The sequence below is a fragment of the Salmo salar genome, chromosome 25, assembly GCF_965601325.2.
Source record: "Salmo salar chromosome 25, fSalSal1, whole genome shotgun sequence".
Lineage (NCBI taxonomy): Eukaryota > Metazoa > Chordata > Actinopteri > Salmoniformes > Salmonidae > Salmo > Salmo salar.
The window spans coordinates 30,840,001-30,862,500 of record NC_138315.1 but is presented as its reverse complement, the minus strand read 5'-3'; the positions used below and the strand labels follow the sequence as shown (position 1 = coordinate 30,862,500).

At 43.1% G+C, this 22,500-nt stretch overlaps 2 protein-coding genes across 2 annotated transcripts in view; one reads left to right on the top strand and one right to left on the bottom strand.

Moving 5' to 3' along the window:
- Window positions 1-22,500, top strand: part of LOC106586540 (ephrin type-A receptor 6) — a 255,977-nt gene that overhangs the window by 196,140 nt on the left and 37,337 nt on the right. The gene's annotated exons all lie outside the window — the stretch shown is intronic.
- Window positions 3,461-5,132, bottom strand: LOC106586541 (uncharacterized). The gene is made up of 4 exons (XM_014173948.3): window positions 4,990-5,132; window positions 4,819-4,872; window positions 4,468-4,618; window positions 3,461-4,337 (listed from the first exon to the last, which is right to left on the bottom strand). Exons 2-4 carry the CDS (start codon window positions 4,856-4,858, stop codon window positions 3,761-3,763), a joined length of 768 nt encoding a protein of 255 aa, XP_014029423.1. The 5' UTR covers window positions 4,859-4,872; window positions 4,990-5,132; the 3' UTR covers window positions 3,461-3,760.

Below are 22,500 nucleotides of genomic sequence, written 5' to 3'. Positions count from 1 at the left end.
TGTACTTGTGCACGTGACATTAAAACTCAAAACTTGAGTGTATATAATCAAAAAAGCTTCCCTTGATACAGGGTCTTGCGAAAGTATCCATCCCTGTTGGCATTTTTCCTATTTTGTTGTCTTAAAACCTGAAATTAAAATCGATTTTGGGGGGGGGTTGTATCATTTGATTTACACAACATGCCTACCACTTAGAAAAGATACAAAATATTTTTTATTGTGAAACAAACTAGAAATAACACTAAAAAAACAGAAAACTTGAGTGTGCATACAGTGAGGGAAAAAAGTATTTGATCCCCTGCTGATTTTGTACGTTTGCCCACTGACAAAGAAATTATCAGTCTATAATTTTAATGGTAGGTTTATTTGAACAGTGAGAGACAGAATAACAACAAAAAAATCCAGAAAAACGCATGTCAAAAATGTTATAAATTGATTTGCATTTTAATGAGGGAAATAAGTATTTGACCCCTCTGCAAAACATGACTTAGTACTTGGTGGCAAAACCCTTGTTGGCAATCACAGAGGTCAGACGTTTCTTGTAGCTGGCCACCAGGTTTGCACACATCTCAGGAGGGATTTTGTCCCACTCCTCTTTGCAGATCTTCTCCAAGTCATTAAGGTTTCGAGGCTGACATTTGGCAACTCAAACCTTCAGCTCCCTCCACAGATTTTCTATGGGATTAAGGTCTGGAGACTGGCTAGGCCACTCCAGGACCTTAATGTGCTTCTTCTTGAACCACTCCTTTGTCGCCTTGGCCATGTGTTTTGGGTCATCGTCATGCTGGAATACCCATCCACGAACCATTTTCAATGCCCTGGCTGAGGAAAGGAGGTTCTCACCCAAGATTTGACGGTACATGGCCCCGTCCATCATCCCTTTGATGCAGTGAAGTTGTCCTGTCCCCTTAGCAGAAAAACACTCCCAAAGCATAATGTTTCCACCTCCATGTTTGACGGTGGGGATGGTGTTCTTGGGGTCATAGACAGCATTCCTCCTCCTCCAAACACGGTGAGTTGAGTTGATGCCAAAGAGCTCCATTTGGACTCATCTGACCACAACACTTTCAACCAGTTGTCCTCTGAATCATTCAGATGTTCATTGGCAAACTTCAGATGGGCATGTATATGTGCTTTCTTGAGCAGGGGGACCTTGCGGGCGCTGCAGGATTTCAGTACTTCACGGCGTAGTGTGTTACCAATTGTTTTCTTGATGACTATGGTCCCAGCTGCCTTGAGATCATTGACAAGATCCTCCCGTGTAGTTCTGGGCTGATTCCTCACCGTTCTCATGATCATTGCAACTCCACGAGGTGAGATCTTGCATGGAGCCCCAGGCCGAGGGAGATTGACAGTTCTTTTGTGTTTCTTCCATTTGCGAATAATCGCACCAAATGTTGTCACCTTCTCACCAAGCTGCTTGGCGATGGTCTTGTAGCCCATTCCAGCCTTGTGTAGGTCTACAATCTTGTCCCTGACATCCTTGGAGAGCTCTTTGGTCTTGGCCATGGTGGAGAGTTTGGAATCTGATTGATTGATTGCTTCTGTGGACAGGTGTCTTTTATACAGGTAACAAACTGAGATTAGGAGCACTCTCTTCAAGTTGGATGGGTTCCGCTGGTGTACAGCAATCTTTAAGTCATACCACAGATTCTCAACTGGATTGAGGTCTAGGCCATTCCAAGACATTTAAATGTTTCCCCTTAAACCACTCAAGTGTTGCTTTAGCAGTATAATTAGGGTCATTGTCCTGCTAGAAGGTGAATCTCTGGAAGTTTCAAATCTCTGGAAGACTGAAACAGGTTTCCCTCAAATGTTCCCTGTATTTAGTGCCATCCATCATTCCTTCAATTCAGTTTCCCAGTCCCTGACGATGAAAAACATGGGGGATGGTGTTCTTGGGGTGATGAGAGGTGTTGGGTTTGCGCCAGACATAGCATTTTCCTTGATGGCCAAAAAGCTACATTTTTGTCTAATCTGACCAGAGTACCTTCTTCCATATGTTTGGGGAGTCTCCCACATGCCTTTTGGCAAACACCAAACGTGTTTGCTTATTTTTTTCTTTAAGCAATGGCTTTTTTCTGGCCACTCTTCCGTAAAGCCCAGCTCTGTGGAGTGTGCGGCTTAAAATGGTCCTATGGACAGATACTCCAATCTCCGCTGTGGAGCTTTGCAGCTCCTTCAGGGTTATCTTTGGTCTCTTTGTTGCCTTTCTGATTAATGCCCTCCTTGCCTGGTCCATGGGGTTTGGCAGGTTTGTTGTGGTGGCATATTCTTTCCATTTTTTAATAATGGAATTAATGGTGCTCAGTGGGATGTTCAAAGTTTCAGATATTTTTTTATAACCCAACCCTGATCTGTACTTCTCCTCAACTTTGTCCCTGACCTGTTTGGAGAGTTCCTTGGTCTTCATAGTGCCGCTTCCTTGGTGGTGCCCCTTGCTTAGCGGTGTTGCAGACTCTGAGGCCTTTCGGAACAGGTGTATATATACTGAGATCATGTGACACTTAGACTGCACACAAGTGGACTTTATTTAACTAATTATGTGACTTCTGAAGGTAATTGGTTGCACCAGATCTTATTTAGGGGCTTCATAGCAAAGGGGGGGAATACATATGCACGCACCACTTTTCCATTTTTTTTTTGTATTTTTTTTTTAAACAAGTAATTTTTTTCATTTCACTTACACATATTTTGTGTATGTCCATTACATGAAATCCAAATAAAATTAAAGGTTGTAATGCAACAAAATAGGAAAAACGCTAAGGGGGATGAATACTTTTGCAAGGAACTGTATATCGAGAAAATAAACTTGTAAAACTATGTGCAATGTGATATTTGCACAATATGAGACAAATGGATTATGTTCATATTTATTTATGTATTGATACTTTATTACATGTAACTGTTTAAAACCCAATCGGGATGCTTTTCCTATTGGAGTTCTGTTGTTTGGGGTGGATATATAGCAGTTTGCCACAAAACAAGATTATTTGTCTCTCTAAAATAAAATGACCTTGCGATATATTTTAAACTAAGTCATGTCTGTCTTTTCACTAGCCCATGTCATGGTAAGACAGAAAAAGAATAGCTCTATCTTGTTCATAATGAATTTTTATTTCATGTCAATTTACCAATATTTCTGAAAATGAATATATCGCATTTTTTTATTAAACTCTTCGAACTTTACTGAGGCATGTTCGGTTTAATTCAGCCCTGTGTCTTAACAGCCTTTGTATTTTACACATTCTCCACCTCCAAATTCTCAATTTCTTCTACCTCCCCTGGCAGAGTGTGTGAGGGAGTGAGTGAGCGTGTTTCCAGAGTGGAGTGTTAGGCCTTTTGCATTATTGATGTTCACACTATTAACACATTAGAGAGGCAGTAGATCTTCCAGAGGCCTGCCGGTATGGAGACAAACACACACACACACACAAACACACAGATCTGCATGTAGACGTCAGATCACACATAACTTTATCAGGAGATGGAGAGTCCCATAACTGATACAGTGAAACAACATAATAGTGGTACCTAAATTTACATATTGCCCCTTTTGCACTTTGATGGAAAATGACTAATCAGTAAACCGTCCCTGTTATCAGGGTAGGATGAAGGTCAAGCAAATGCAACATTTAGGAACATTATTTATTTATTTAAGGTGACACAATCAGGAGCACTGATGCTTGGGTCTCCACATGACACCTTTTCACTGTCCTCTACGTCAAGGTTTCCCAAACTCTGTCCTAAACCAGTCCGATTACTGGATCTTCTTGGTGAAGGAGTCCCAGAGAGCAGCTAGTTGGGCCTTCAGGTCCTGGGCCAATGGGTCCAGCTTCTTCAGCTCCTCTCCATAGGGGGCCAGGTTCTGCTGGAGATCCTGAGTTCTCTGGGTCAGCTGTGTCTGGAAGCTCTGGGTCAGGGGAATCATGCTCTTTTGGAACTCTTCCAGGTTCTGGTCCATTTTCTGCTTCAGCTCCTCAGTGTAGGGGCCCAGCTGGGCCTGCAGCTGCTGCACACTCTTCTCCAGGCTTCCCTTCAGCTCCTCACTCTTCTGGAGTAGAGTGGTCTTCAGGGCGTCAGAGTCCAGGGCCTCAGCGTAGGCGGTCATGTCCCTTTTCAGCTCCTCCACCTGCCTCTGGATGTCTGCATTCCACTCGTCAGAGTAGGGCTGCAGCTTGGCTGTCATGGTGCTCAGGTCCTTCTCCAGACGAGCCTTAAGCTGCTCGGCCTCCTGGGAAAACTTTGCCAGCAGGTCCTGAGTCAGAGGAGTCACCTGACCACGCATGGCCACGGTGTACTGGTTCACAGCATCAGCACTCTCAGAGACCATGGTGCTATGGAGACAGAGAGAGAAAGGTCAATACAGAGGCAGAGTTATTGAGGTTAACAAACAGGTAGTTAGTTACTTAACAGTTGTTATGAAACACCATTATATCGTGTTATTTTCTACATATTGAGACTTACTTGACTTCCTGTGCCACCTCTGACTGTCGGATCTTCTGTAGGGTGTCCTCAGCGGTGAGTGTTGCCTTGGCGACGTAGTCCCAGAATGCATCTTTCACCATGTCCAGCTGTTGCTGAGACTGGTCCTGCCACAGGCCATTGGCATTGCACCCTGTACGAGAGGCCGGGGATTATTTCATTTTCACTCTAAACTGGAGGGTATTTCAGATGATACATTTACTCCTTTCATTGATATTACACTACTGTTACATTTAGTATTGTCAATTTCCTTCCTGTCAAAAATACAAACACTATAGCCAAGTGTTGATGAATGAAAACCTGAAAACGTATTAAAACGTATTCTCCACTCACCAGTGAAAACAGTAAGAGCAAGCAGCACTAAGACATTCATGACTGGGCTGTATGCTGTTAATTGGAGAAGAAAATACGATTGGTGAATGAAATATTAAAGTCAGTTTCTCATCCCAGATATTATTGTAGCCTATGTGATTACAAAATGCCTAGAGGCAGCTAGTGTCTTACCTGCTTGAGAGAGCTTGTGTCCTTGTTTCTGGTAGTACTGTGTACTGCAGGTATCAGGGCTGTGTGTATATATAGGGGACTGGCAATTGTAGTGAAGAACAAAGTCCAGGACTGAGTGTCCTGCTGTATGTCCTCTTGTCACATCGACTGCCACATCACATCCTCAGTACTCTGGGGACACGTTATGGGGACCCAGATGACCTGCTGACACCATCCATTTTAGGGTCATCATAACAACATTAGACATTACGGAACAGTTTCCCAGACACATATTAAGCCTAGTCCTGCCCTAAAAGGGCTTTAAATAGAGAATGCTTTGAAAATGTGTTTTACTCCAGGACTAAGCTAAATCTGTGTCTGGGAAAATGTCTCTGTAATTCTACGGTGTTACTTCATCTATAGGGGATGAAATGGCTGAAGAATTGGTTGATAGGTAAAAGCTGATTATTATGCACTTATTTGTATTTCAAGTATGTAATTCGGGTCTGACCTCTATCTGAACGCTATCTTCCAGATTAGGGGTGAAATTAGAGATTGATTAAATATGGACTAAATGTAGACTTGATTCAAATGTCAATAGAAATGAATGAATTACATTAGTCATGAGATGATGTGTTGGGAAACAAGTGGCAATGAAAATACGTATGGGTGACGAACTGATGACTCAGTAGACTCTGAACTTTCATATTGCAATGTCATATGATAAGAAACATCATCAGGTTAATGTTTGTCTGAAGTTCTCTTGTGGTCAGTATTTTGTCACGTAGAGATGCTTCTTGTTGTAAAATGTACACCAATCCTATCGCCCACCACAAAAACAAATCATAAAACTCTATATAGGGAGTTAATAAATCCAAAATACACATACATGTCACATACATGTTTACCCCAAATGCGTACATTAAATACATTTTTTGAATGAAACAAATATTTTAACTTCATATAGTCTGACAAGAACTTTGACCCCCAATATCTTTGTATGACCCAGTAGAGATTGTTTTGAGAGAAGGGATTGTATTTCCTTACACAACCAATTCCTACACTTAATACTCAGTCAGATAAAGCTGAATTGTTGCACTCAGCCTTTCAAGTGAAATTACTGATCAGAATTCATACCCTAATGCTATTGTTGTTTATGTAACCAAATTATCAAATTGGTAGTTGCTAAATGCTGACTCTTCTTTAAAAAAAAATGATCTTAAGGGTTTCAGTTCAATATATTTTCCAAGTCAATAAATTCAATTGATTCCTGATTCTTTTCAGTGGAGTCGGAAATAAACATAAACAAAGGCGCAGAGAGATCATCCATAGAAAAAGATTTGATGGAAAATACAATGAGTTCTTGCTTACTTTAATGGTGCTACCATATATAATGTGGAATCGTACATTCTATTCAATCTATTTCTGTCCACTCTCCTGAGAGTAGAGTTTCTGTAATACCACAAGGCTGCAGGGCCGTTCCACTGTTAATGATTGAGTGGAGGAATTCACAAATGAACAAAACTCAGAATAAAAACAACTCAGAGGCAAAAATAATGCTTGTGAGTGTAATGTTTGTGAAAATGGCTATATTATGGAGTTCTAACATATTTGTTGTGGCTGTTGTGTTTGGTTGTTTGTGTGATACACAAATCATCACAGAAACCATTGGGTCAAGCTCTTCAGCAACCTCAGCAGGCCAGACAACCTGCCCCTGCCTCTGGAAAGCAGCTAGAGCCCGCCGTGGCAGCTTAGCGATGCCATGTACAGCAGGGTTTCCCAAACTCTGTCCTGGCCCCCCTGGGTGCACATATTGGTTTTTGCCCTAGCACTACACAGCTGATTGAAATAATCAAAGCTTGATGATGAGGTGGTTATTTGAATCAGCTGTGTAGTGCTAGGGAAAAAAACTAAATGTGCACCCGGGGGTGGGGGGGTGGGGGGGGGGTTAGGACAGAGTTTGGGAAACCTTGACGTAGAGGACAGTGAAAAGGTGTCATGTGGAGACCCAAGCATCAGTGCTCCTGATTGTGTCACCTTAAATAAATAAATAATGTTCCTAAATGTTGCATTTGCTTGACCTTCATCCTACCCTGATAACAGGGACGGTCAGTTGTTGGTGCTGCTGGCCAGGGATGCCACTCTGCCCCACCTGGAACTGGATTCAGACCCAGCACAGAGGAGTGTCATTACTGCCCTATTGGCTGTCTGCTGTCTGAATGAAGCACACAGCCACTCACGCACAAAACACATCTATCACCCTGTGAGTGTGTGTGTGTGTGTGTCTCTCGCCCAACCGCTCACGGAGAAAGCCCATCTATCAGGCTGTCCACCGCTCGCTCTCACGCCTGCATTACGGCCCTGACCTTTTTACCATCTGTCTCTCTGCCTGGGTATAGGCGGACAGGCTGTGTGTGTGTGTGTGTGTGTGTGTGTGTGTGTGTGTCTGTCGAAGGTCCCAGCACCCATGGAGAGCTAAATCTCATTCCCCAGCCTGACGGATGACTGCTGCTGAGAATGTAGGACACACACACATAGACACACACACACACACTCAAACACTCACACACACAGACGTTCACTTTGCCCTCAAACTTGTGGTCTCACTTCATTTATCCTGCTCTGGAGGTGCGGTTGGTGAGAGAGAGACATGAGAATATGAAATGTATTCTCCCTGTAGAGTTACACTCTATAGTTTCAACACAATGATTCTGCTTACAGGGTGAGTAATCTGACTAGGGAGAGATCTGTTACACACCTGCTGTCATCTGAAGTCATAGACCTGATCTGAGGGCTGTGCTGCTTTCCTTGCCTATGTTCTAGTCACTACTCTTAATAAAACACTAACTTCAACAACGGAGAAAGGTTTTGAATTAGAACACTGAACCTAGTAGGAAAATAGACAGAGGAAAGCACAGAGCAACACCAATGATAGAGAGAGAGAAGGAGAGGGGATAGAGAGAGAGGAGGAGAGGAGAGAGAAGGAGAGAGGATGGTGATAGAGGAGAGAGGATAGAGAGAGGAGAGAGGATAGAGATGAAGGAGAGAGGATAGAGAGAGAAGGAGAGAGAGAGCCAGAGAGAGAATAGAGAGAGAATGAGAGAGGATAGAGAGAGAAGGAGAGAGGATAGAGAGAGAATGAGAGAGGAGAGAGAGAGGATAGAGAGGGAGAAGGAGAGAGGATAGAGAGAGACGGGGAAAGGATAGAGAGAGTGGAGAGAGGATAGAGAGAGAGAAGGTGAGAGGATAGAGAGAGAGAAGGTGAGAGGATAGAGAGAGGATAGAGAGAGAAGGAGAGAGAATAGAGAGAGGATAGAGAGAGAGGAGAGAAGATAGAGAGAGAAGGAGAGATAGAGAGAGAGGATAGAGGGAGAAGGAGAGAGAATAGAGAGAGGATAGAGAGAGAGGAGAGAAGATAGAGAGAGAAGGAGAGATAGAGAGAGAGGATAGAGGGAGAAGGAGAGAGAATAGAGAGAGAATGAGAGAGGATAGAGAGAGAGGAGAGAAGATAGAGAGAGAAGGAGAGATAGAGAGAGAGGATAGAGGGAGAAGGAGAGAGGATAGAGAGAGGATAGAGAGAGAGGAGAGAAGATAGAGAGAGAAGGAGAGATAGAGAGAGAGGATAGAGGGAGAAGGAGAGAGAATAGAGAGAGGATAGAGAGAGAGGAGAGAAGATAGAGAGAGAAGGAGAGATAGAGAGAGAGGATAGAGAGAGAAGGAGAGAGAATAGAGAGAGAATGAGAGAGGATAGAGAGAGAGGAGAGAGAATAGAGAGAGAATGAGAGAGGATAGAGAGAGAGGAGAGAAGATAGAGAGAGAAGGAGAGATAGAGAGAGAGGATAGAGGGAGAAGGAGAGAGGATAGAGGGACAGAGCTGTGATTGGGATGCAGTGGTGGGGAAAAGGGATGGAGATAGAGGGAAAGAAGGATAGAGAAATGTGTGTATGGGGTGCAGCAGTGGGAAAGATGGAGCAGAAGATAGATAGGTGTGTGAGGTGAGGTGTGTGTGACTGTGTTGCAGTGGAGCGTAGCAGGCAGCAGGCCATGGAGTCATTGACAAGAGGTGAAGGGGACATGCTTCCTCATTCAGAACTATCCTGCTGACCTCTGGGACAGTGTGTGTGTGTGTGTGTGTGTGTGTGTGTGTGTGTGTGTGTGTGTGTGTGTGTGTGTGTGTGTGTGTGTGTGTGTGTGTGTGTGTGTGTGTGTGTGTGTGTGTGTGTGTGTGTGTGTGTGTGGTGTGTGTGTGTGTGTGTGTGTGACAGAGCAAAAAGTCACCCTCCATCCTATTACAGTGATGTCAGATGATTGTGGTTAGATCAGGGTCTGTGCTCTCACAGCTCTCTGCCCTGATAGAGTCTTTCTGTGGCTTAGATTTAGCCCATTGAGGCAGTCAACCAAAGCCTTACAGTACCTGCAGGAGCAGACGGGCTATCGCTGGTGTGTGTACGTGCATGCGCCTGCGTGTGTGTTTGAGCCAGGGGATTTGGGCTTCTGTAGACAGCCACATCCTGGGATTTACTGAGAGCCAGACCATTGTCAGCAGAGAGAAAATCCCTCCGTTTCTTCACCTTCCTCTGTCTCTCCCCTCCTGTCACTCCTGTCACGCTCCACATTTTCTCCACTCCCTCTATATCTATCCTCCCTTTTCACCTCTTCTCCTCTCCCTCCCTTTTTTTCCTTCAATTCCACCCCTCCATTCTCTTGCTCACTGCAGAAACCCCCTCCTAAAGACAGAGAGGAAGCCTAGGCCTGAAAACGGTCTTGGCTGAACATCAACACAGTGTGTCAACTAACTTGTGTGTTAGGGAGAATCTGGCAGTGTGAGTCGATGATATTACTCTGACTATCAATTTACCAACATCCCCCCCCCCCCAAAAAAAGGCAAAACTTTAGAAATTACATTATGGTACTGTTGATTTCCCCTGCTGTTATGTTGGCTCCACGCTATGGAGAGATGGAGAGACCAATACTCACTAGATCTACAGCATGGGGAAATTAAGCGTGTGCATGTTGTTCTGGCAACATTCAGAGTTCTGAGAGCGAAAGAGAGAGAGATTGTAGCGTGAACACTGGAAGTTGGGAAGTACAGGGAGTGCAAATGTAATAATAAATAGAACATAGTACAAAACAAGAAACACGAAAAGCGTACAAACATGAAACAGTCAATAAGGCCTGAGGAAAGAACCAAGGGGAGTGACACATATAGCGGAGGTAATAAGGAAGGTGATGGAGTCCAGGTCAGTATCATGAGGCGCAGGTGCGCATAACGATGGTGGCAGGTGTGCGTAATGATGAGACAGGATATGGAGCACCACGAGAGTGGTTCTTTAAAGAGTTACCATCTCCGAATTAAACTAGGTCTTTACCTATCACATCTATAAACAGTCAACTTATTAATCATAACCTCATATCATATCATCATTCTGAACTGTCGTAACCTCCTTGCATCTGCAAAAACCTTACTTATGATTCAGTACTACACAAATTGATTTAATGATGTTTTTACTAGCTAATTAAATGGTAACACAGAATAAACATACACACATAATACGTTAAAAACAGGTCCCTAGCGGAATGACACAACATGGCTGCTTGTTACAAAAGTGATGGGGGGGTAGAGAGGGACAAAGACAGAAGCTACTCTCACTTACAGTAATCATATACTTTCCACACGAACCACCGACCTCTTTGAGTAAGAAATCGTGAATGTATTTACGTGAAATGTCTTGGTTCACCGGATCTCTCTCGGTGGACAGGGCCGCCTTGGAAAGGGAGTTGGACCTTTTCGCGGCATGCTTGCAAGGCTCTGATTGTCCAAAATGGTTCCAACAAGTCTCATACTTTTGTCCTTCTCTGTAGTTATCCGGTATCCGGTGACTTGTCATGTAGTCCTGAACCGAACTACAGAGTTGATTTTCCTTCCATTCGCTCCTGAAGATGCTTCTTTGAAGATAGGCTAGCCAGCCGGGTCGATGGTCCCCAGTGGGGTGATGAGAGTAGCGTAATACAATGGTTTGAGCAGAGTAGTAGGATGGTCCGACATAAATTCTCTTTCGAAGATACTTTACTTAGGACAGCTAATCAGCCATACCAGTGATTGTCCGGGAGGTGAGTTTATCGTCTCTACCTCTTGTTGAGATTCAAAGTTCAGACCACTTTAAACGTGCAGCTGCAGCTTGGCGCTTTTCTGGTCTGGTATGTTCATTTCTTTACCCACCATTTATTCAGGTAGTTCGAAAGGGGCAGTTCCGTCAGGCTGACACGCTCTCTGACCTCACTTAGGGGCATGACTTGTTACTTTCAAAGTTTATGTAAAGCAATTATCTCTTATAGCTCCTCAAATCACATCCCTCTCTTAACAAAAACACTTTAATCATTTTTCATATTACATGCACAACGCATAGGATGGACACTTCATACATGTAGTGGGTATACTTTCCAAGTTACAGTATTTCCTTTATAACATTTTTAATGACATCACAAAATAACAAACAAAATTACATTAGTGTTCTATAGATCGCCTCTGAGCATTCCCCACGTTCTATGTTAGAAATATTGTTCCAGTTTTGCTTTTGAACGTGTTAAAGTATCTTGAAACAAAGGACATTCCTTTGGTGAATATTGGAGAGGAAGACCTGAATCTTCTCTTCTTGATTTACAACAGGACATGGGTTGTTAATCCTCACCCGTTACCTCCCCCCCCCCCCCCCCCCCCCCCTGCGGGTGAGAGGGGAACTGATTATTCATTGCAAACCTGATCTGACCTATTTGGATTCTCGTGGACAATCCTGACAGTGGTAATTAAGACGGATGGAGAGATCATTGCTCTGTGTTTCCTCTGAGCTGCTGAAAAAAGAGAAGAGCGACCTTTTGAGACACACCTGTCTCTGCTCTCACACACACACACTTCTGTCAGAGGTATTGCTGACTAAACTGAGCAGGAAGGTGCCAGAGGGAAGCTCTAAAATACATTTCCTCTCATCACATAAACGCTCCCTCTCTCCTTCCCCCCTCCCACTCTGTCTCTACCTCTAACGAATCCAACATCTCAGTTGCTGTGTTCTCTCTCACTTCTTAACTCTAAACTAGGAATTGAACTAGAGCAGTAAACACTACTCAAAGATGGTTAATTCAACCTCCCACAGAACCAAATTATCTGTTTGTATTTGTGACCGACCGGGTCGATTCGGTCTTATGTAGCAAAATTTAAATTGTGTTTTTTACATTGGATGAAAGTAGACTCAGCTAGAAAATGGTATATCATTCACTACAGTTGAGTAACAATGGGAAAGTAATTCTGCTTTGAAAGTTGATAAACTTTCTTTTGAGAAAATGGCCCTTGAATTTTTTGACACCTACTGGAGAGCTCTGCTTTGTCTACACCCATTCAGCATCGTTCACACCCTCTTAAGCTTTAGCTTCACACATCTCTTTAAGGATTCACATGCGAGGCTATGTACTAAACAACCAAAGATTTCAAGACTAAAGGCTGGTTTATACTATGGGTGTGTTCGTAAATTTAATCTGGAATGCCAGAGTGCGCTCTGGGTGTTCGTAAACTCAGAGTGTTGTCAGATTGTCAATTTGGAAATTCAGAGCGTTTCGCTCACAGAGCGTTCGGAGCGCACACAGGACACACTGGCCAAGGAGTAGGGTTGATCCAAGCGTTCTGACCTCACAACAGCAGTCAAGCACCCAAGCTAGCTTGCTAATGTTTGCTAGTTTGCTAGCTACAGACACAAATGAGAGAACAGGTCACTCTGATCATTTTACTCGCCCTAGCAGAGCTGGTTAGGCTGTTTTTATTTTATCCAGAGCGTTGGTGACTGAAACTGTGCTGCAGAAATTTGGCAACAATTTAATGACGCTTTTTTGGCAACGTTTACAGACACCGGCCATATTCAATGGGTGTTGAGCGTTCGTAAATTCGTCAGTTATTCTGCACTCTGGCGAATTTACCAGCTATGTCTATCGACAGTTGTCGCAGTGACTGTCACGGGTGTCGTAGGGTGTAGACCAAAACGCAGCGGGAAAATGTATACTCATCTTCTTTTTATTTAGTGAAGAAGGAAAACACAAACAACGTATACAAAAAAACTAACGAACTGGACAGTCTCGTCAGGCACACAGCTAAACAATAAACAATCTCCCACAAAATCCCATGACAAACACACTCCTAAATATAGGACCTTCAATCAGAGGCAACGATAGACAGCTGCCTCCAACTGAAGGCCCCAACACCAATTAGCTAAACATAGAAATACAAATGACTAGACTGAACATAGAAATAAACTAACATAGAACAATAACCAAAACCCTGGACTAATAAATCAAATACCCCTCTACATACACAACCACCCTGAACCATATAAACCAAATACCCCCTCTACATGAACACATACACAAACACACCCTGAACCACATAAAACAAATACCCCCTGCCACGTCCTGACCAAACTATAAGAACAAATAACCCCTTTACTGGTCAGGACGTGACAGTGACATCATAAACATTCTATTGAAATAGTTACTTGCATAGTGGAGTCTTTTGTTTAGACACGGAGCTAGCAGGCTAAACAATGAACCATAATCCCAACTCATAACGTTACTACCCTATATGAATCTGCAGGTAGGTAATCAACCAGGTTCAATGTTAGCTAGCTAACATTAGGCTATAACTTTAAATGAAAACGACTTTCTGACAAAATTAAAAACGTGTAATATCTTAAAATATAGCTAGCTAGACTATTTCACCCGTATACCTGGATGGACGCTTCTCCCTCTCTGTCATGGATGCTATGGTTGCCCTTAGTTTGAAGATGAAATCCGGAGAGAGGTGTTTTATATAACATTTACCATTCCTCTCTCAACTCAGTTTCAGGACATGGTCACTCATGGGGTGTGTGAAATTAAACCTAATAATAATCTGTGCCTTTAGTTTGCATGTGATCTGGCCTACTGGGACTGAGCTTGGATATTATGTTGAGGAAATTGCAGTGTCACTAAGCTAAATCACAGCTTACCAAAGACTGAGTTTGGGCTGCTGGATGTGTGTTTATGTGTGAAATATCATCATACATATGTTCCTAGTTTCTCTCTCTGGTGTTCTGTGCACTGTAAGCTTGTGGGGAGCTGTTCCAGCTGGTGCAGTGTATTCTACACTTAGAACTACTGATCCAAACTAGTGACCTACGTCAGTTTCTATTGTAGTTTTGTAATCACACTGAAAACCTATGTAACAGTTGTATTCAAAGTCGGGGTCGTGACCCCAACGAAAAATGATGAGTACAGATTATTGTATGGGACAATATACAAATGTTTTTGTGAAAGATAATTAAAAAAAGGCAATTTTATTGAGTTTGAATAACACTGCTGTGGACCAACCGGCTATGACCATGTCTATATAGTTCCAGTCCATATAGCCTTATAGTGTTACTATGACTCCAGCTCTGTACTCTGATGACCTCCATCCATACAGTTCATCTCTGAAGTGATCTACTGGGATAGGCTGTGCTGTGATAACCCAGCTAGTTCATCATCAGACCTCTACACACCTGAACCTGAATCAACCCTCTTCTCTCTTCTTCTTCTTCTCTCATCACTCTGTTCTCTGGCCGGGGTGGTCAATCAGACAGGTTGAGAGACACACACAGACTCAACAGGAACCTCCCCTGTTATCAGAGAGAGAGAGAGAGAGAGCGAGAGAGAGAGAGAGAGATAGATAGATAGATAGGTGTGTGTGTACATGTGTGCGCACGTGCGTGTGTATGTGTGCGTACAATGTGCGGTGTGTGTGTGTGTGACAGGGCATGCTGTGGCAGCTTGCTGCCTGGCTGGGTGATTGTCCATCAGAGATCCTGTCTGGATTATAAAACCAATCAGAACAGAGTGATTGCTGCAGCCAGATGGTGATTGGATCATAGCCCACCACCGCTGCCACACTACCGCCAGGAAAACAGAGTGGGAGGGAGGGAGGGAAAGAGTTGAGGGAGAGACAGAGGAAGGGAAAGAAACAGATGAGGGAGAGATTGAGACAGAGGAAGGGAGAAGAGAGGGAGAACCAGGCAGAGATACAGAGAGATGGAACACATAAAGAGTATGTAGGCTATTCAATATTCTCCTCATGCTGCCTATAGAATGTGATTTAGCTCAGTCCGACACTCACTCACAGACATCTACTTTGAGGAACAATGTTCTTGTCTGGGATAGAACCGTTTGGTTAGTTTTGATAGAATGTCTACTCATCATAGAGTTTGTGTGTGAAATCGATGTGTGAAATCATCTCACTTCATTCTAGTCAGAAGTGATGTCTACTGATGATGTGATATCTATCTAGTGATATATAATACTTGTCTTTCTGGAGAGACAAATGTGCTGCCTGGAGCTGAACTTCATAGAACAACCAACAGAAATCAGTTATGAGATGATGATTAGTTCTCTTATATCCTAGCTACAGTAGACAAATACTGGCCACCACGCTCTTCTGCAGTAAGTCAGAGTAGTAAGTACGGTAGTACTCCTGTAGTAAGTGAGAATAGTAAGTAGTACTCGTGTAGTAAGTCAGAGTATTAAGTAGTACTCCTGTAGTAAGGCAGAGTATTAAGTAGTACTCCTGTAGTAAGTCAGAGTATTAAGTAGTACTCCTGTAGTAAGTCAGAGTAGTAAATAGTACTCCTGTAGTAAGTCAGAGTAGTAAGTAGTACTCCTGTAGTAAGTCAGAGTAGTAAGTAGTACTCCTGTAGTAAGTCAGAGTAGTAAGTAGTACTCCTGTAGTAAGTCAGAGTAGTAAGTACAGTAGTACTCCTGTAGCAAGAGACAAAGATAGACTCTCACACACACACACACACACACACACACACACACACACACACACACCTCATACACACGCATACTCCTGTACTCACATATACAGTTGAAGTCAGAAGTTTATATACACCTTAGCTAAGTACATTTAAACTCCGTTTTTCACAATTCCTGACATTTAATCCAAGTAAAAATCCCCTGTCTTAGGTCAGTTAGGATCACCACTTTATTTTAAGAATGTGAAATGTCAGAATAATAGTAGAGAGAATGATTTATTTCAGCTTTTATTTCTTTCATCACATTCCCAGTGGATCAGAAGTTTACATACACTCAATTAGTATTTGGTAGCATTGCCTTTAAATTGTTTAACTTGGGTCAAACGTTTCGGGTAGCCTTCCACAAGCTTCCCACAATAAGTTGGGTACATTTTGGCCCATTCCTCCTGACAGAGCTGGAGTAACTGAGTTAGGTTTGTAGGGCTCCTTGCTCTCACACACTTTTTCAGTTCTGCCCACAAATTTTCTATAGGATTGAGGTCAGGGCTTTGTGATGGCCACTACAATACCTTGACTTTGTTGTGCTTAAGCCATTTTGCCACAACTTTGGGAGTATGCTTGGGGTCATTGTCCATTTGGAAGACCCATTTGCGACCAAGCTTTAACTTCCTGACTGATGTTTTGAGATGTTGCTTCAATATATCCACATAATTTTCCCTTCCACATGATGCCATCTATTTTGGGAAGTGCACCAGTCCCTCCTGCAGCAAAGCACCCCCACAACATTTACATTTTACATTTACATTTTAGTCATTTAGCAGACCCCCTTATCCAGAGCGACTTACAGTAATGAATGCATACATTTCATCCATTTCATTTCATGCTGCCACCCCCGTGCTTCACGGTTGGGATGGTGTCTTCGGGTTGCAAGCCTCCCCCCTATTCCTCCAAACCTAACAATGGTCATTATGGCCAAACAGTTCTATATTTTGTTTCATTAGACCAGAGGACATTTCTCCAAAAAGTACGATCTTTGTCCCCATGTCCAGCTGCAAACCGTAGTCTGTCTTTTTTATGGCGGTTTTGGAGCAGTGGCTTCTTCCTTGCTGAGCGGCCTTTCAGGTTATGTTGATATAGAACTCGTTTTACTGTGGATATAGATACTTTTCTACCTGTTTCCTCCAGCATCTTCACAAGGTCCTTTACTGTTGTTCTGGGATTGATTTGCACTTTTCACACCAAAGTACATTCATCTCTAGGAGACAGAACTCGTCTCCTTCCTGAGTGGTATGACGGCTGCGTGGTCCCATGGTGTTTATACTTGCGTACTATTGTTTGTACAGATGAACGTGGTACCTTCAGGCGTTTGGAAATTGCTCCCAAGGATGAACCAGATTTATGGAGGTCTACAATTTTCTTTCTGATGTCTTGGCTGATTTCTTTTGATTTTCCCATGATGTCAAGCAAAGAGGCACTGAGTTTGAAGGTAGGCCTTGAAATACATCCACAGGTACACCTCCAATTGACTCAAATGATGTCAATTAGCCTATCAGAAGCTTCTAAAGCCATGACGTCATTTTCTGGAATTTTCCAAGCTGTTTAAAGGCACAGTCAACTTAGTGTATGTAAACTTCTGACCCACTGGAATTGTGATACAGTAGGTTATAAGTGAAATAATCTCTCTGTAAACAATTGTTGCAAAAATTACTTGTGTCATGCACAAAGTAGATGTCTTACCAACTTGCCAAAACTATAGGTTGTTAACAAGAAATTTGTGGAGTGGTTCAACCTAAGTGTAAGTAAACTTCCGACTTCAACTGTATATTCACACACATTCATACACACATACTCACAAACACACAAAGCCAGTGGAGCTGTTCCATGTATACAGAGACATTAAACACTGGACTGTTTATTTTATACTGTGTATTAACATAATGTATTCTTCACATTCTAATTATATCTACTACTGCGCATTACAATTTTGTTACACTTTTTATACACATACGCATATTTATATACTGGTTCTTGACATAGCTCACTGTAATATACACTGAGTGTACAAAACATTAAGAACGCCTTCCTAATATTGAGTTGCACGCCCTTTTGCCCTCAGAAAAGCCTACATTTGTCGGAGCATGGACTCTGCAAGGTGTCGAAAGTGTTCCACAGTAATGCTGGCCCATATTGACTCCAATGCTTCCCGCAGTTGTGTCAAGTTGGCTTGATGTCCTTTGGGTGGTGGACCATTCTTGATACACTCGAGAAACTGTTGAGTGTGAAAAACCGGTGCACCTGGCACCTACTACCATACCCCGTTCAAAGGAACAAAAATATTTTGTTATGCCCATTTACCCTCTGAATGGCACAAATACACTATCCATGTCAATTGTCTCAAGGCTTAAAATCCTTCTTTAACCTGTCTCCTCCCCTTCATCTACACTGATTGAAGTGGATTTAACAAGAGACATCAATAAGGGATCATAGCTTTCACCTGGATTCACCTGGATTCACCTGGTCAGTCTATGTCATGGAAAGAGCAGGTGTTCCTAATGTTTTGTACGCTCAGTGTATCTACAGCTTTGCATATCATTCTTAGTTGAACTTTTTGGTGTATATACGCATAGATTGCATTTTGATTACTCTTCCAGTGTTATTTTGGTTTTTAACTGTAATTGTCCTGGCATATTTTATGATTATTATTGGTGTACTTGTCTGACATTTTTACTGCACTGTTAGGAGCTAGTAACTCAAGCATTTCACTGCACCCGCTATAACATCTGCTGAACTGTGTATGTGACCAATACACTTTGATGTGATTTGATTTGAAATACAGAAGAGAGTGCCTGATGTCTAGCTGTGAGTTAACAGGTTGTTAGTTAGTATATGTGTGAGGTACAGTCAGCAGGTTTGTTTTTTCTCTAGGGGCAGTTTGGAAGGGCCTGGGCAGTGTGGGCATGGGCATCTGCTGCTCCTGCCCCTTTCTAACCCTCTATAACCCTGTTGGTGCCCCTGCTGTGGCAGATGTGGGTCAAAGGGCAGAGGGGGAGAGGGGTGTGTGGGGTGAGAGAGGTTGAGAGCAGCAGCTGGGCTGTGGAGAGGGAGGTAAGATGTTGCAGTGAACCTGTGTGTTTATCTGCATGCAGAGTAGAGCAGTACCTATTTACCTGCAATACATTAACATGGACAACAGCAGCCTGAGGTAGACCTAATGGGCTGGGGACAAAGTCACACAGCTAATATACGCTTTATAAAGAGGAACTGGGTGGAGGAAGGAGGGAAAGCGAGAAAGAGATATGAGTCCATGTGGATGTTGGTGCAATATTGTAATTAGTATAATCCCTCTCAAGGACTTTCATTTTTAGCGATTACAAACTCAGCAAAAAAAGAAACGTCCTCTCACTGTCAACGGTGTTTATTTTCAGCAAACTTAACATGTGTAAATATTTGTATGAACATAACAAGATTCAACAACTGAGACATAAACTGAACAAGTTCCACAGACATGTTCCTAACAGACATTTAATAATGTGTCCCTGAACAAAGGGGGGGTCAAAATCAAAAGTAACAGTCAGTATCTGGTGTGGCCACCAGATGCATTAAGTACCGCAGTGCATCTCCTCCTCATGGACTGCACCAGATTTGCCAGTTCTTGCTGTGAGATGTTACCCCACTCTTCCACCAAGGCACCTGCAAGTTCCCGGACATTTCTGGGGGGAATGGCCCTAGCCCTCACCCTCCGATCCAACAGGTCCCAGACGCGCTCAATGGGATTGAGATCTGGGCTCTTCGCTGGCCATGGCAGAACACTGACATTCCGGTCTTGCAGGAAATCACACACAGAACGAGCAGTATGGCTGGTGGCATTGTCATGCTGGAGGGTCATGTCAGGATGAGCCTGCAGGAAGGGTACCACATGATGGAGGAGGATATCTTCCTGTAATGCACAGCATTGAGATTGCCTGCAATGACAACAAGCTCAGTCCGATGATGCTGTGACACACTGCCCCAGACCATGACAGACCCTCCACCTTCAAATCGATCTCGCTCCAGAGTACAGGTCTTGGTGTAACGCTCATTCCTTCGACGATAAACGCGAATCCGTCCATCACCCCTGGTGAGACAAAACCACGACTCGTCAGTGAAGTGCACTTTTTGCCAGTCCTGTCTGGTCCAGCGATGGTGGGTTTGTGCCCATAGGCGACGTTGTTGCCGGTGATGTCTGGTGAGGATCTGCCTTACAACAGGCCCACAAGCCCTCAGTCCAGCCTCTCTCAGCCTATTGCGGACAGTCTGAGCACTGATGGAGAGATTGTGCGTTCCTGGTGTAACTCGGGAAGTTGTTGTTGCCATCCTGTGCCTGTCCCGCAGGTGTGATGTTCGGATGTACCGATCTTGTGCGGGTGTTGTTACACGTGGTCTGCCACTGCGAGGACGATCTGCTGTCCGTCCTGTCTCCCTGTAGCGCTGTCTTAGGCGTCTCACAGTACGGACATTGCAATTTATTGCTATGGCCACATCTGCAGTCCTCATGCCTCCTTGCAGCATGCCTAAGACACGTTCACGCAGATGAGCAGGGACCATAGGTATCTTTCTTTTGGTGTTTTTCAGAGTCAGTAGAAAGGCCTCTTTAGTGTCCTAAGTTTTCATAACTGTGACCTTAATTGCCTACCGTCTGTAAGCTGTTAGTGTCTTAACGTCCGTTCCACAGGTGCATGTTCATTAATTGTTTATGGTTCATTGAACAAGCATGGGAAATAGTGTTTATACCCTCTACAATGAAGATCTGTGACGTTATTTGGATTTTTACGAATTATCTTTGAAAGACAGGGTCCTGAAAAAGGGACATTTCTTATTTTGCTGAGTTTACCTAATACAGATGTAGGATCTTAATTTGATCACTCTTTTGTTGCTAAGAAATTTGTAGTGTATTCAAGGTTTAAAAAGGCTTCTGAAGTTTGTAATTTCCACTTTAAAATGTCAGACTTGATTTTTCCTAACGAAAAATGTAACAATCCATACAAAAAATGTCTGTTAAATATAATTATAATTCATATAAATATTCACATTTCTTTTGCTGCAGGATTATTGCTGTAGCAAACTGGCACAAATTAAGATCCTACATCTGGCGCAGCGGTCTAAGGCACTGCATCGCAGGCACTGCCTCACTACAGACCTGGGTTCGATCCTGTATCACAACCGGGTGTGATCGGCAGTCCTATAGGGCGGCGCACAATTGGCCCAGCGTCGTCTGGGTTAGGGCAGGGTTTGACCGGGGGTGCTTTACTAGTAGGCCGTCATTGTAAATATGAATTTGTTCTTAACTGACTTGCCTAGTTAAATAAAGGTTCAATAATAAAAGTAACAGCTCTGTAGTTAACTTCTCTGTATCTCTCCTGTAAGAAAATCAGTCTTCAATAACCCTCTTCTCTGTATCTCTCCTGTAAGAAAATCAGTCTTCAATAACCCTCTTCTTTGTATCTCTCCTGTAGGAAAATCAGTGGTAATAATAGCTAGTCTTCAATAACCCTCTTCTCTGAGAGAGAGAGAGAGAGAGAGAGAGAGAGAGAGAGAGAGAGAGAGAGAGAGAGAGAGAGAGGCAGAGGCTATTAGTGTTTGACATGATTAATGCCCAGGTTTTTATCTGAACCCTCTCCCCTGCAGAGATCATTTCCCTACACCTACCTAGTGACGGGACTCATTAATACCCAGTGGTTAGATTCATAGTCCTGGAATTATGATGGATATCTCACAATTTCAAAAGTTTCTCTTTGTAACAATGGAATGATTGTCTTCTTTCAATCTGTGTGACTTTGTTTGTTCGTGTATTTTCAATGCTAGTCACAGTTAATCAATATCCAATGGCATTACACTATTGTGTCTTCAAGCTACTTCTTGCACTACTTGTGATACATGGCATATTTGCACATTTCAATATAAGCCATACTGTATAATTCAAACTATGTTGGTATTCTTTCTGCTTTACAGAATGCTCACAGTGAGTTGTATAACAAACAATAATCCGGTGTGCTGTTTCTGCAGTTCAGCTTGGTGCAGTTCTATCAGTAACACACTCTGTTTACCCTCAGTACACACAGACCAATAGAGAGAGAGACTGTTACCCAACACTACAGTACACAGAGGGAGATGAGGCAGAGAGAGAGAGACAGAGAGACTGTTACCCAACACTACAGTACACAGAGTGAGATGAGGCAGAGAGAGAGAGAGACAGAGAGACTGTTACCCAACACTACAGTACACAGAGTGAGATGAGGCAGAGAGAGAGAGAGAGACAGAGAGACTGTTACCCAACACTACAGTACACAGAGTGAGATGAGACAGAGAGAGACAGAGAGAGAGACAGAGAGACTGTTACCCAACACTACAGTACACAGAGTGAGATGAGACAGAGAGAGACAGAGAGAGAGACAGAGAGACTGTTACCCAACACTACAGTACACAGAGTGAGATGAGACAGAGAGAGACAGAGAGAGAGACAGAGAGACTGTTACCCAACACTACAGTACACAGAGTGAGATGAGGCTGAGAGAGAGAGAGAGAGACAGAGAGACTGTTACCCAACAATACAGTACACAGAGTGAGATGAGGCAGAGAGAGAGAGAGAGAGAGACTGTTACCCAACACTACAGTACACAGAGTTAGATGAGGCAGAGAGAGACTGTTACCCAACAATACAGTACACAGAGTGAGATGAGGCAGAGAGAGAGAG

Bases quoted from the DNA above. Each gene is read 5' to 3' on its own strand.
- LOC106586541 (XM_014173948.3), bottom strand. From the start codon at position 4,858: ATGAATGTCTTAGTGCTGCTTGCTCTTACTGTTTTCACTG. The intron at 4,619-4,818 runs GTGAGTGGAGAA...CCTCTCGTACAG, and splicing joins TGCTCTTACTGTTTTCACTG to GGTGCAATGCCAATGGCCTG. The intron at 4,338-4,467 runs GTAAGTCTCAAT...CTGTCTCCATAG, and splicing joins GAGGTGGCACAGGAAGTCAA to CACCATGGTCTCTGAGAGTG.